At 49.9% G+C, this 14878-nt stretch overlaps 1 protein-coding gene across 2 annotated transcripts in view; it reads right to left on the bottom strand.

Annotated features, from left to right (window-relative positions):
- The window catches only part of Pgs1 (phosphatidylglycerophosphate synthase 1), a 40132-nt gene extending 28768 nt beyond the window's left edge, over positions 1-11364 (bottom strand). For both annotated transcript variants that reach the window (XM_051159132.1, XM_051159131.1), the window contains exon 1: positions 11201-11364. In XM_051159132.1, coding sequence (XP_051015089.1) covers positions 11201-11334 — 134 coding nt within the window. In that variant the 5' untranslated portion in view covers positions 11335-11364. The remainder of the gene's footprint in view (positions 1-11200) is intronic.
- Positions 11365-14878: the final 3514 nt, after the last annotated feature.

The following is a 14878-nucleotide window of genomic DNA, read 5'->3' as shown; positions in this document are numbered from 1 at the left end:
AGGCGTGGTGGAGTACGACTTTAATCCCAGCAGTCGAGAGGCAGAGGCACGTGGATCACTGTGAGTTCGAGGCCAGGCTGGTCTACAAAGCGAGTCCAGGATGGCCAAGGCTACACAGAGAATCCTTGCCTCAAAAAACCAAAAATTAATTAATTAATTAAGAATATGAAGATCCTGCTGGGGAATAGACAGGATCAAGACATATTGTATATAGGTATGAAATTGCCAAACAATAAATAAAAGATACACTTTTTTTAAAAACCCTACCTACAGACACTGGAAACAAGGTTAGCCTAGAAGAAACTCATGATGCACAGAGCTTCTGTTAGAGGACCTAGAAAAATTAAATTTTCTCTTTACAGCACAGATCTGGGAAGAAAGGTGCACAGAGTACACAATGGGAAAGAGGCCGATCTTTCCAGGTGCTGGCCTTGACAAGGAGGACAAGCCTCTTAGCTATCGGATACACATCTTCACAGGGGTCCCACCAACAGCAGCCTGGCAGCACAAAGCTGCACCCCAGGAAGCCTCAGTGTGTGCAGACTGAGGGAGCCATTCCCCTGCTGTCCTGCACACCCACAATCCCACACAAACCACTAAATCCCAGGCACAAGCAGCAGCAACAGCAGCAGCAGCAGGAAGCCCCTTTCAGTGGACTGAGGAGGGTTCTGGGCAGCATGTCCTCAGCACCCTGGGGCTCAATGAGGGTTCCAGGAAGATGACGTCACTGCTGCTCTATGCTCCAGCAGTGACTCTCCCCAGGGCTCCGGCGCTGCAGGGATGCCAGATGGCCCCCAGCTGCACTTCCCAGAAAGCCCACCAGCCTGTCATGGCCAACTCACTGCCAAGAAACATTTAGTCAACAGTGGAAGATGCTGGCTCTCCGGGTCCAGGGAAGACTGCAACAGGCCTAGGCCACCCACACAGAGGGGAGGACGCAGTAGTTTCCCTGCTCCCACTATGGCAGGTGAGATCACTGCTGGGCGCTGGCTTGCAAATAGATCATCAGTGTGAACAAGAGATTGCTGCCTCGGTCAGGCTTAGAGGAAGAGGGATAACATGGAAGCAACAGGACAATCTCACAGCTAACCTGTGAGACCCCCAATGGGTCCAGTCCAATATTCCTGAGTGGAACATGGTCCATGTGCATCAGAGAGCCTTCATCTCATAGCACACCCCCTCCTTGTCGAGCACATGGGAAAGGACCAGGGGTCTGCCTGCTTCACTCGGCAGTGCCACGTCCTCAGTGACATACAGCCACTGTGTGAGCCAACCAGCTCACAAAGAGGAACATGAGGAGACTCCATCCACAACAGGCAATCTGGGGCAGGGCCAGACTCCTAGAAACCTGACTCGAGCCATCACGTGAATCCTACCACACACTGTGGAAACATTCAAGAAGAGCTGGTAGCAGCTACCTCCCCCTCTTATAAAGGTCTCACCAACTCACACCCTGGGATTACAGAGATCAGAGAGGAAATGCTGAAGGTGACTGGACAAATGTCAAGAGATATGAGGTCAAACCAGAGGGGCAGAAGATGCCTGGAGCTGCTGGAAGGCTTTCAGCAGAGGCAGGTGGATTGCAGTGAGTTGCAGGCCAGCCTGGTCTACAAAGGGGGTCCAGGACAGTCAGGACTACACAGAGAAACGCTATCTTGAAAAAACAAACAAAAAGAAAGAAAGAAGGAAAGTTAGCTCCAGAAACCAGTCCCGTGGAGGCCTCCATACTTGCATCCTACAAAGCATCAGCAGGCCTAAGCAGCGCAATGGCAACTGTAAGCAAGCCTTTCCCCTGCCAGGGAGCTCTCCCTGGGAATGTTCCACCAGGGCCTTAGTCCAAAAGTTGTTGCAGGCTCCTCTGTAACAGCTTCCTGTTTAATCTGTGCACTGACAGGTTTATTTTTTTCGAGCAAGAAGGAGCTGTGAGCCAATTGGGGCTTGCTGATTCACAATAGAGGCACCCCAGACTTCATGCCCTTTTCACACACTGCTCAAGGGGGAGTGCACCAGCAAAGGCAGTGAGCGCCAAGGACCCCACAATGACACACACAGGAGCCCCACCTGGCCTGGAGAAGCTCACGTCCTACAGAAGAACAGCAGCGCAATCCGCTCTAGGGTCAGATCTGTGGAGGCTGGCTCCTGGCTTCCCGTACTGTAACTCCTGCTTGTCCCCACACCAGCAACAGCCGCAGCAGTCTCCAGGGGCCACCAATCTATCTGCACAAGTAATTTCCCTGAGCCAGGAGGTTTACTAAGAAACCACACGTCCTGAGTCAGTGGTAAAGGCCCTGCTGCCAAGCTAGACAACCCGAGTTCAACACCCTGGAACTCATATGAGAGAAGAGAACTGACTACAGCAAGCTCATGGCACTCACACGTAAGTAAGAAAGAAAAAAATGAAAGAAGAAAAGAAAGGAAGAAGAAAGGAAGGAAGGAAGGAAGGAAGGAAGGAAGGAAGGAAGAAAAGAAGACATAGACAAACATGCATGCATACAATATAAAACATTTTTGTTGCTGTTTTTGAGACAAGGTTCCTCTGTTTAATCTTGGCTGTCCTGGACTCACTTTGTAGACCAGGCTGGCCTCTAACTCACATCAATCCACCTGCCTCGGCCTCCCGAGTGCTGGGATTAGAGGCGTGTGCCACCACTCCTCACTTTTTTTTTTTTTTTAAAGAAAAAACAAAACCTATGTGTCCCATTGAAAACTATGGCTGAGCACTTCAAGGAAAAGGACTGAGCCTGTCATGCTCATCTCAGGGAACCAAACCACTGCACACACACAATCTCCACATCTGCAGCTGGTTCCCCTAAGTCATCTCTTTCTAGAAAGCATCTACTACCAGTTCTAGTTACACGGAGAAGGAAGTGGTATGAACACGCAAGGCTCTATGGGCCTTGCCTCTCTGAAGGCCCCTCCTTTCCCCTGGAAAGTCCAGGGAGTACAGAGAACAGCGCCTGCAGGCCAGTGGTCCCTGCTTCCCGACACCAAGGCCTAGGAGCATGCATGTGGGACCAACAGCACAAAGCATCCTCATCTGCAGCCCAAGAACCCTCTCATGACTAGTCGCTCAGGCCACACCCACAGGATACCTGACTCTGGGTGAAGGTTCAGCCAGCAGACTTAAGGCTTCCAGTAGATGTTGCAAATTCCCTGGACTCAGCAATGACTGGAAGCCCTACCAGTAGTGTCCTGTGGAGGATGCACAGGGACAGGAGAGTGGGCAAGGCAGAGAGACAGGCTTCTTCCCGCCATCCAGAGATCTACAAGTTCAACCACCCCAGACAAGATCTGGGCCCCCCAGATGGATGGCGAAGCCAGCCTGGAGACCAGAGAATCCCTCCACAAGGATCAGTTGAGCTCAGAATAAGTCGCCAAGCTGCCACCCAACAGAAGGCCACAAGCCCTTGGAAGGAGCAGCAGGGACACTCATCTCACCAAGCATTTTGGGGCTTCACGCGTTTGTGGAAGACGTGAGCTCGCCTTGCCTGTGGGTGGGCATGGCAAGGCCTGGCCTACCTCCTCCATTCTCAGCAGAATGAGGCGATACAGAGAGGCAAGCCCCAGAAGCACACTACTGTCTACATTTCGCCCTCTGTGGCCCCTCTGCACTCCTGCAGCCACAGTCACTAACGCTACCTACCCAGCGGAACACTGGGACTAACATTCCTTCCCAGCAGAGATGCAAAATCCCAACCACAAACCGAGACATGGATGCACCACAGTCCTCGCTGGATGAGAAAATAAACTTAGTGGGCTTCCTAACAGAGCACAGGGAAGGGTTACGTACTGGAATGTATGTGCTCCCCACAAAACGCCAGCACCAGAAGCAGGGAAAATGGCTTCCTACAGCCACAAGGATCAAGTCCCCTCTCTGGTCTGCCCCAGCCTATATACCCTACTCACCCCCTCCAAGGCCAGGTGCAGTTAGAGCAGCAACAGCTGTTAATGAGAGACTATCTAGTCAGGTGAGGGTCTCTTGACCTGCCCAGACTCTCTACTAGGGGTGTGAGGCGTCAACAAGCCCAGCTGGGATGATCCTTTCAAGCTGGAACAGCTGAAGACCCAAGATGGCTGCTGCTGGGCTCTGAGGACAGGCCTGCTGCTGGGCTCTGAGGACAGGCCTGCTGCTGGGCTCTGAGGACAGGCCTGCTGCTGGGCTCTGAGGACAGGCCTGCTGCTGGGCTCTGAGGACAGGCCTGGTCAGAGTACTGCGAAGCAGGAGGGCTCCCTGCCCTCCGTCTCAGAGAACCCCAGTATCCTGCACAGAGGCCTCAGAGTTCACTCCCTCTGGGAAACACATACTGACGGGATCCCAGTCAAATCTGTCCAAATGCACAGCCCCCTAAAAAGAAAAGTCTTTAGAAGAAACTGTGGTATTTGGTCATCCCATTTTCAGAAACTACTTTTTAAGAAAAGTCCACCCTCCGCCCGCCCCATTTACCCGTCACACACATTTAAAAGTAAAAAGTAGCTGATGAGAAGAGCAACAGTCATAACTTCCTGAGAAGTCTGTACTTCCTGCAGCCCTGGCTGCAGCGGCCCTTCCTGACTTCTGCAGTCTAAGCCCCAGCAAGGGAAGTGATGCCTCTAGGTTACTCAAGACCGTGGCCGCTGGACTCCCCCAGCAAGTACTGCTCCAGAGGCCCAGCTGTCCGCGTCCAGCTACACACTGACCACACGCTTAAAAGGAAGTCGATGACACTGGGGGACTAAAATGTCTTTAAAGCCCACGGCTAATGAGGCGTACCAGGAACAAACATGTCTACCCACTCTGGGCTCCTGCCAGGCCGCCTCCTTTACAGATTTATCAGTATTTACAAGGGGATTAGCTATCGGAGCATTTTAATTCCAGGCTGGTCTCCATCTGCCTAGCAGCACATGTCCATCTGGACCCCACTCACCCCAGCTAAGACTCAGGGACACGGTCAATAGCAACTTACCAAGTGAGAACTGCAAGTGAGTCAGCTGAGAATCAAGTATTAGTTCAAACAAGGTCACATTTGAATCTAATTCCAGATTATATTCCACCCACCCATTCTAACTGTCGTAATATACCAAGAGCAGACTGAGGACCAGTCAGTGGCACAGTGCGGTGCAACCCAGAAACTCCGACAAGCTCAGTAAAGCGGAGTACAGTGGCTAAGCAGCACTTGGAGGCAAGTGATCAGTTGTTCAAGGTCATCCTCAACTACATGCTGAATTTGAGGCTAGCCTGGGCTACTTAAACCCTAACATCAGAAATGTCAAAGAACAGTAACTGCTGGAGTGTGATGATTCTTCAACATAGATATTTCTCAGAATATACCATTAGCCTTCCATCACAACCTAAGAAACTCCCACTAAAAGAAAGGAAGGAAGAAAGGAAGGAAGGAAGGAAGGAAGGAAGGAAAGAGCTGGGTGGTGGTGGCGCACGCCTTTAATCCCAGCACTCCGGAGGCAGAGGCAGGTGGATCGATGTGAGTTCGAGGCCAGCCTGGTCTATAAAGCGAGTCCAGGATGGCCAGGGATACACAGAGAGACCCTGTCTCGAAAAACTAAAAAAATAAAAAAGAAAAGAAAAGAAAGAAAGAAGCCTCTGTGGTTACCTGTTTCCCTTTTAGGAGCCAGGAAAATTACAGTCAGTGTCTCTGTCCCTGCCAAACACCCCCCACAATAATTAAAAGATCAAGTTTTTTTTTTTTTTTTTTTTTTTTTTAAGTTTTTCGAGACAGGGTTTCTCTGTATAGCCCTGGCTGTCCTAGACTCAGTTTGTAGACCAGGTTGGTCTCGAACTCACAGTGATCGGCCTGCCTCTGCCTCCGAGTGCTGGGTTTAAAGGCGTGCGCCACCACGCCCAGTAAAAGATCAGGATTTTTGTTATACACATAGCCAAACTAAACAGTTTTAAAGGGAAAGAATAGGGTATTTCCTTGTATGGCAAACAAACTCACGATGATGAACACACACCCTCTAAATGTCTCCCACTAGGTCTCATATATTCTCATTAAGGAGCCCATTTTGTGCATTATTGGGCCCCAAACCTTTCATCTGAGGCATGGGCCTCTCCTGAGCATTGGGCACCTCCACCTGGACACCCCTGGATGCAGCCCAGGAGCCACAAACGACCTCATCACCATCCCAAACCTGTGGCTGGTACCCAGGTTCATCAGGAGCTACAACCCCAGCACTCTGTCACCCGACCTACGGCAACATCACTCCCTACACCCAGTGCAGGGCACTCTTCTGCTCCCACTGTCCCTGACTACAGAGGAGCGCCTCCACCGCCAGACCTCAGGCCTGTACCAATCACAACGGAAACCATACAAGGACCTAAGGTTTGCCTTCCTCGGTCTCTGGCCCTGGAGACTTGCTCCTAGCTCCGCTCCTACTTAGCAACCCTTCATCAGCTGCGAGAAACGGTTCAATGCTGTCTGCCATGCGTCTTCACAGCATTCCCCCTTCAATGCCTACTCTCCCTTCACTCCAAACAGCTCCAGGCTCTGCCAGCAGGGCCTTCCATAACCTCAGGAGCTTTTCCTGGGTGACGCCATGACTTTCCACCCTACTTTCCTGGAACTATGTGTTCACAGGTTAGGGCACTTGAAAGGCAGGGCTGTCTTTATCTCACTTAGAATCTAGAAGAATGGTGACCCATCCACATGAGGAATAGATGAACCATCTAGTTCTCCCAACAACAGTGAGTCAGACACTTGCTTCAGAGAAAGCAACAGTATTTCAAGATCACTAATAGAAGTGATTTTCTCGTGTTCTTGAGTCTCTACAGGCAACTCTAACCCTGAGAGGAAACCACAGGATGAACAACCGTTCCTCCTGCTGGCCACAAGGATTCACCAAGCCCCCAATGGCTGAGTCAGACTGTCAAGCCAGAATCTAAAATAACTTAAGCTCATGACTACACAGAGCTATTATCAATGAATCAGTGATCAGAGAATTACAAGAAACCACACCGTTCGGGGAATGAGGAATTAGGAGGCACAGTGGAACAACGGGGAACAATCGAAAGCAGCTGAGAGTGAGTGGCCGCAACTGACATGAATGATGACAGACACTAAGTCCCCCTCCCCCCCAAGAAGCAGAAAAAGCTGTAAGCCAAACAAGGCAGAGGCGGGGACAAGAGCCTGCAAGGCCACTCATTGGTGGAAACACTAATCCCCACCCTCACTCTGAATGCAGAGAAAAGAACTCAATTTCTGGTTCTGACTCAGAGAAATCTGTCACTCAGTCCCCCACCCACAAGCCTGTAGACTTTTTTTTTTTTTTTTCACTTAGATACACGGAGTCATACATACTGCAAAGATTTTGGGAAGCTAAACTGAGTGTGGTAAGACATGCCTGTAATCCCACAACTCAAGTGATGGCAGGAAAACTCAGGAGTTCAAGGTCATTATCAGCCACAGCTAATACAAGGCGGCCTAAGAAAATAAGACCCTGTCTCAAGCAAACAAGAGTCCTGTAAAACCAACAAAGACTACCCTCACTCCATACTGCACCTGCAATCCTCCATCCAAAGGTTAAGGCCACCACCCTTAACTACACAGCAAGCCTGTGTCGGGCTGGGATACATTTAACCCTGCCTCAAAAAACTAGAAAATACAATCTTAAAAGGCAGCCTGAGTGCCAGGCGGTGGTGGTGCACACCTTTAATCCCAGCACTTAGGAGGCAGAGGCAGGTGGATCGCTGTGAGTTCAAGGCCAGATTGGTCTACAAAGCAAGTGGAGGACAGCCAAGGCTATACAGAGAAACTTGGTCTCAAAAAACTAAAAAATTAAAAATTAAAAAAAAAAGAAGACAACTGTTCCAGCTACATAAAAGTTGTAGGATACCCAGGGCTACATAGTGAGATTCTCTCCTTAAATACATTAACGGGCTGGAGAGGACCCAGCAGTTAAGGGTGTCAACTGCTCTTGCAGGGGACTCGAGTCTGGTTCCTAGAACGGCCTGCAACTTCAGGTACAGGCGAGTCAGTGTCCTTTTCTGGCCCCAGGAGCGCCTGCACTCACATGCCCTTAACACTGAGAGATGCTCATCAGTAAAGATAAAGTCTTGGTCTGAGTGTGGTGGCACACACCTGTAATCCCAGCATTCCACGGCCCAGACAGGTAGGAGTGATGCCAGCCTGGTCTACATACAGTTCCAAGTCAGCCAGCTATATAGTGAGAACCTATGGCAAACAAACTAACCTTTTTTTTTTTTTAAGGAACCAATGAGACACCATAGCAGGTAAAAGGTGCCAGTCACCAAGCCTGATGACGTGTGTTCAATTCCTGGGATGCACACACAATAAAGCTTTTTCATTTAAATAAATAAATAAATAAGTAAATAAATAAATAAAACAGAAGGAGGTGAGAAAGTTTCCAGCTGGTAATACAGGCCTGTGGTCCCTGTGCCCAGAAGACTACAAAAGAGGACGCAGAGGTCAAGGCTAACCTGGATTACAAGGCCTGAGGCCTGGGGGTGCAGCTTAGCTGGTAAAGCATCTGCCTCGCTGTGGAAATGACCCTCATATAAACACAGTGCCTATCATCCCAGCACTCAGGTGCAGACAAAAAGATCAGAAGTTCAAAATCATTTTCAGCTACAAAACATGTTCGAAATTAAACTGGACTGAGGGGCATGGTGGCGCACGTCTTTAATCCCAGCATTTGGGAGGCAGAGGCAGGCGGATCTCTTCAAGTTCGAGGTCAGCCTAGTCTACAAAGTGAGTCCAGGACAGCCAAGGCTACACAGAGAAACCCTGTCTCAAAACAAACAACAAACAAGGAAATTAACCTGAGCTACATGAGGCCCTCTCCTTTAAAAAAAAAGGGGGGGGGGCGGGGAGCTTTAGGGGTATAGCTCAGTGCAGAGTGCTTGGTAATCCTAAATTTCTGAATTTGAGACCCAGCAGTGGTGGGGGTAGTGTGTGTGAACTGCCCAAGGCCCCTCCAGTGATCAACACAAATGCTGAACACTGATCAGTAACGTTTAAAACGAAGAGGACAGCAGAGCACGGTGGCGCACGCCTTTAATCCCAGCACTCAGGAGGCAGAGGCAGGCGGATCACTGTGAGTTCGAGGCCAGCCTGGTCTACAAAGCAAGTCCAGGACAGTCAAGGATACACAGAGAAACCCTGTCTCAGAAAAAATAAATAAATAAATAAAACGAAGAGGACATTAACAAGGCTTCCTAAGCTGCCCATCTTGCATCTGGCTGAACTTTCAAAACCTTACACTCAATTTTTCAGTGGTCTGATGCCATGGCGTAAGCACCACCTGACTTTACCACCCAACAGAACCACCTGCTAGGGAGTACTGGGTGGCTACCTCTTCCACAGCTGGGAAACCTGAGCCATTCTAATCAGGAAGCACCCAAGACTTCCATTCTGCCTAGGATTCTGTCACTTGGAAGTTCCTCTAAGTCAAACTGGCCAGCAAGCTCCCTCTGTGAATCACTATTCCACATCCAGAACCAACACAGGAGGCTGCACCCAAACTGTCTAGCAAAGCAACAAGATCTTTGTTTGTTTGTTTTTTGAGACAGGGTTTCTCTGTGTAGCCTTGGCTGTCCTGGGCTCATTTTGTAGACCAGGCTGGCCTCAAACTCACAGAAATCCACCTGCCTCTGCCTCCTCAGTGCTAGGATTACAGGTGTGAGCCACTGCTCCAGGATCACCAAAAAGACCTTTCCCATGGAAAGAACACGGACCATTATAGTTCACACCTGTGATTCCAGCTTTGGAGAAGATGAGGCAGGAGACTCTGGAGTGCTAGGATAGCCTGAGCTACTTAGCCAGTTTAAGGCCAAACTGAGATACATGAGGCTGTCTCTTAGAGAACGAGGGTGTGGCCAGGCGTAGTGTCGCACGCTTTTAATCCCAGCAGTGCGGAGGCAGAGGCTGGTGGATCACTGTGAGTTCGAGGCCAGCCTGGTCTACAAAGCGAGTCCAGGACAGCCAAAGCTACACAGAGAAACCCTGTCTCGAAAAACAAAAACCAAACCAAAACAAAGATAACAGAGAAACCCAATCTGGGGGGGTGGGGGGGGTGTAGGAAGGGAGGCCCACAGAGAATGGGCAGTGAGGCATCCTCAAAAGATCCTGATGCACTGCACACAGTGTCGATCTGCTAGGGACTCCTTGCACAGTAGTGAAGTCTCAAAATGAATCACTGCAGGGGCAGTGACCGCTTTCCCCCTTCTTTAAGGAAGTCTCCTGAGGTGACCCCGCCCTCCATCCCCACCCCTCACCCCACGCCCCCACTCCGCTTTTCGCTTTTCCGTATAGTTACATCAACCAGATTGCTATTGGTGCTTGAGGCTAGCATGGGAAGGGCTGATTGGCTCTTCAGCCCAATACAGTCAGATCTGCAGCTTAAGTCTGGTCTTCCCAGTCTTGACCACCTAGTCTGCTGCCAAGCCTGATGACCTGAGTTCACATGATAAGAGAAACACCTTCCAAAAGTCGTCCCCCTACCAACACCAACACAGCATGACACGCGCAAAAATTAATTTGCTTTAAAGAGAGAGAGAGAGCCGGAAGGTGGCTCCGTGGTAGAGCACCTGCCTAGCGTGCATGGGGCTCTAATTTGAGACCTGGCACCAGAAAAAGAAAACATCTATAAAATTAAGACGTTGAACAATACTTCAACTAATAATGTAAGTTCAAGCCTGTCGTTAAGGCCAATGTCTCTAAACATATGCACACAGGATAATCACACACACCTTTTTCTCTCTCTCTCTTTCTAAATATTAATAGCATCAAGCCTCTTGGTTGGCAAATGTTTACCTTTGAAAGGACCACGGCCCGAACAAACTGCTTCAAAGCCTACTTCACCACTTACACAACCCACTTCAGTACTTTTCCAGAAACAGGCCTTTTGAAAGCACGTAGAAAAGGTTTCGAGAAGTTTCCTCTTCACGGGCCTGAGTGCTGACTGAGTCAGGATTGAGAAACGTCTCCGGCAGGATGTGAGAAAGGCAGCCAGCACCCGGTCCCCGCAGGGCTGCTTCACTCCCGCCAAGTCACCGCGTTAACACAGACTGCCACACTGACCCGGCGGGGCCAGAGAGCACCAGCCTTCGCCCGGGGGCCCGGCCGCAGCCCCGAGCGCGCCCCGGGTAGCTCCTGCACGGTGCACGCCCACGGGGGCCATGGCTGAGCCGCCAGCACGCGGGGAGGCGGCGAGACCCCTTCCCGGTCCCGCCCGCCCGAGCACTCACCTCCGGCGCCGGCGCTCCCGGCTCCTGCCCAGACGGTCGGAGAGGCGGCCCAGGAGCGCAGCCAGCCCGGGCCGGCCAGGCAGCAGGCCCAGCAGCCGCCTCCAGAACACCGGGCCTGCTGCCGGCGCCGCCATGGAGACCCGCCGCTTCCGCTTCCGGCGAGCGAGAACTTTATTGACAGCGCGAGCGTGGACACGGAGCCAGCGCGCAGGCGCGGAGCGACCGCGGAGGCTGCACCGACTGGACTGCCGCCCGGTGTTGCCTTTGTTTCCCTTCTAGGGCAAGGTGTCGCGCCAGAGAGTGAGCTCGAGGGCAGGCAGCGTGGACCACGGGTCCTGAGCTGACCTGAGGGTGCAAGAGGGGAGGATGCAGGTGACAGCTCAGCGTCTCGAATGCTGTCAGATTGGTAACTGATGCCCTGGGCTCTACACTCACCTGCCTCGCTCCAAGAGGAAGAAGGATGCTCAGCTCCCTCACATCTGTCAGACTGTCAACCGCTGCCCTGCGTTCACATGAGGATCCAGGAGGGAGAGTGTTAGTGACCTGACATCTCAGCGCCCTGACACCTGTCAGATAGACAGCTGCCGCTGCCGCCTGGCACTCACCTGCATCACCCCAGCCTGGTTGTCAGCCAAGCACCTGACGCCTGACCCTCCTCTACCACATGTCAAGATTTACATGCCACTGATTCCTACCCTGGCTCACATAGGCTGGAACTTAAAAACTGGAAACATTGTAAAACATAATCTTAATTCTGTTTATCCCAGAGATGATGTGGAGTTTAAAAACTGTGACACTTAAGCTAACATTCTGAATTTCACTTTCACCAAACTGTTCCAAGGAAGCTAACATTCCAACAAGAATATCTTATCATTACTCCCATTACTGAAAGTGTGGAGCCAGGCAGTGGTGGCACACACCTTTAATCCCAGCACTTGGCAGGCAGAGGCAGGCAGACATTTGTGAGTTCAAAGCCAGCCTGGTCAACAAAGTGAGTTCCAGGACAGCCAGGGCTATTACACAGGAAAACTCTATTTCAAAAAACCAAAAGAAAAAAAGAAAGAGAGAGAGAAAGGAAAAATCAAAGGGTAGAAACAGCTGGGCGGTGGTGGCAGTGGTGGCACACACCTTTAATTACAGCACTCTGGAGGCAGAGGCAGGTGGATCCCTGTGAGTTCAAGGCCAGCCTGGTCTACAAAGCAAGTCCAGGACAGCCAATGCTACACAGAGAAACTCTGTCTCGAAAAACAAAAACAAAATAAAAAAAATACCCAGGCATGGTAGCACAGGCCTTTAATTCCAGCACCTGGGAGGCACAGGCAAGTGGATCTCTATGAGTTTGAGACCAGCCTGGTCTACAAAGTGAGTCTAGGACAGCCAGAGATATACAAAGAAACCCTGTCTCGAAAAACAAAAACAAAGCAAAACAAAACAAAAATATCTTGTGGTACCACTTACAAAATTACCAGGGGTTGGCAAAATAGCTCAGTAGATAAGATGCTTGCTGCCATGGCTGGAGAAATGGCTCAGAGGTTAAGAGCACTGGCTCTTCTTCCAAAAGCCCTGAGTTCAATTCCCACAACAACATGGTGGCTTACAACCCTCTATAAGATCTGGTACCTTCTGGCATGCAGGCAGAATACTGTATACAAAAAAATAAAACAAACCTGTCTTAAAAAACTGGGGCGATGGTGCATACCTTTAGTCTCAGCATTTGGCAGACAGAGATAGACAATCTCTGTGAGGCCAACCTGTTCTACATAGTGAGTTCCGAGACAGCCAAGGCTACATAGAGAAACCTTGTCTAAAAATACCAAAAATAGATGGATGGATGGATAAACAGACAGATAGATAGATAGGTAGGTAGGTATTAAGTGGTCTGGAGACGGCTTAGCAGTTAAAAGCATTTGCTGGCTCTTGCAAAGGACCAGGATTTAGTTCCCAGTACCTACCTGATAGCTCATAACCATCTATAAATCCAGCTGCAGGAGATCTGATATCTTTTCTCTGTCACAAGCACAAGACATGTGTATGTGTGTGCCACACATGCAAATATGCAATAAAATATTCTACACATAAAATAAATAAATATAAAAAATTTTAAAACAAATTAAAAATGTTGCTTCATCTTTAAAAGCCAGTCTGTACAGTTTGGGATCTCTAGGATACACATGTCCTGGAAGAGGCATGTTTGCTTCACTCTGCTTATGGCTTCAGGTGTGCAGGTTTGGAAGGGGCTGGGGCCGTCTCCTGTGTTTACTAGGAATAGAAATATTTATTAGTTTCATTCGCCATGCAGTCAACATTGCTGTGTGTAACTGCAGTTTATTTTAGGGGAGAGATGCCCAGTGACCAGCCCTATGGTTCAGGCACTGCCTCACACAGCAAAGGACCACATGGGCAGTGAACCTTCCTCTCTTTCAGGGTCCCGAGGATGCTCTGTGGTCCTGTGGTGTTCACCACCAAGCGTGAGGGAATGGTGCTGCTGTCAGCTTATGTTTACCCTGCACCTCCCGTGACGGGCTGAAGGTGCCGGCATCTCATCTTGGTTACTGGAAGTTGGGAAATCTGATGATTCACCACCTCTATCTTGGAGAGCTAAATCAGATATTTCCTAGTATTTGTAAAACTGTATGTGCTTTAAAAAATTAAAGGCAATCTGAAATACCCACTGCCTGTAAGTGATCTGGAAGTTTCTAAACATCTCTAGCTGATCCACAGGAACACCTCAGTTGGTACTGATGTGTCTTTTTGCCTTTCACCAAATGAAGTAGTTTTTTGTTCCCTCCCCCTCCCTCTGAGACAAGGTCTCTCTTTGTAGTCTTGGCTGTCCTGGAACTTCACTATGTAGACCAGGATGGTCTGATACTCAGAGATCCTCCTGCCTCTGCCCCTCTGAGTAGGATTAAAGCTGTGTGCCCAACCACCCAGCTTGTTCTTTTTTTTTTTTTTTTTTTTTTTTCGGTAGTGTTTGTTGAAACAGGGTCTTATTATATAGCTCTGGTTGTCCTGGAGACTGTAAATCAGACTGGCCTCAAACCCACAGGGCTCTGCCTGCTTCTGCCTCTCAAGTGTTAGGACTGACGGCATATGCCAGGATTTGTTTGTTTGTTTGTTTGTTTGTTTTTTGGTTTTTCCAGACAGGGTTTCGCTGTGTATCCCTGGCTGTCCTGGTCTCACTTTGTAGACCAGGCTGGCCTCGAACTCACCGTGATCTTCCTGCCTGTGCCTCCCAAGTGCTGGGATTAAAGGTGTGCGCCACCACTGCCCGGCCATTGTTTGTTTGTTTTTTGAGACAAGGGTTCTCTAGCCCTGGCTGTCCTGGACTCACTTTGTAGACCAGGCTGGCCTCAAACTCACAGAGATCCTCCTGCCTCTGCCTCTGAGTGCTGGGATTAAAGGTGTGTGCCACCATCAGCTGGCTGGATTTATTTTTTTAAACTATGTGCTTTTAGGCAGAGGCTCATGCATCCCTAGCTGGTCCTAAACTCGCTTTGTTGCAACAAATCACCTGTACCTCTTCATCCTTTTGTCTGTATCTCCCAAGTTCTGGGACCTGCCTCCATCCCTCCCGCCTTTCCTTCCTTCCTTCCTTCCCTTTTTTCCCCCAATTTTTTTTTTGACACTTCTGCTTTACCTCCTTAGGCTGGTGAGGGCTAGGACTGCAACGTGGGCTAC

This window comes from Acomys russatus, chromosome 16 (assembly GCF_903995435.1).
Source record: "Acomys russatus chromosome 16, mAcoRus1.1, whole genome shotgun sequence".
Lineage (NCBI taxonomy): Eukaryota > Metazoa > Chordata > Mammalia > Rodentia > Muridae > Acomys > Acomys russatus.
This window is presented reverse-complemented; position numbering and strand designations above follow the sequence as displayed.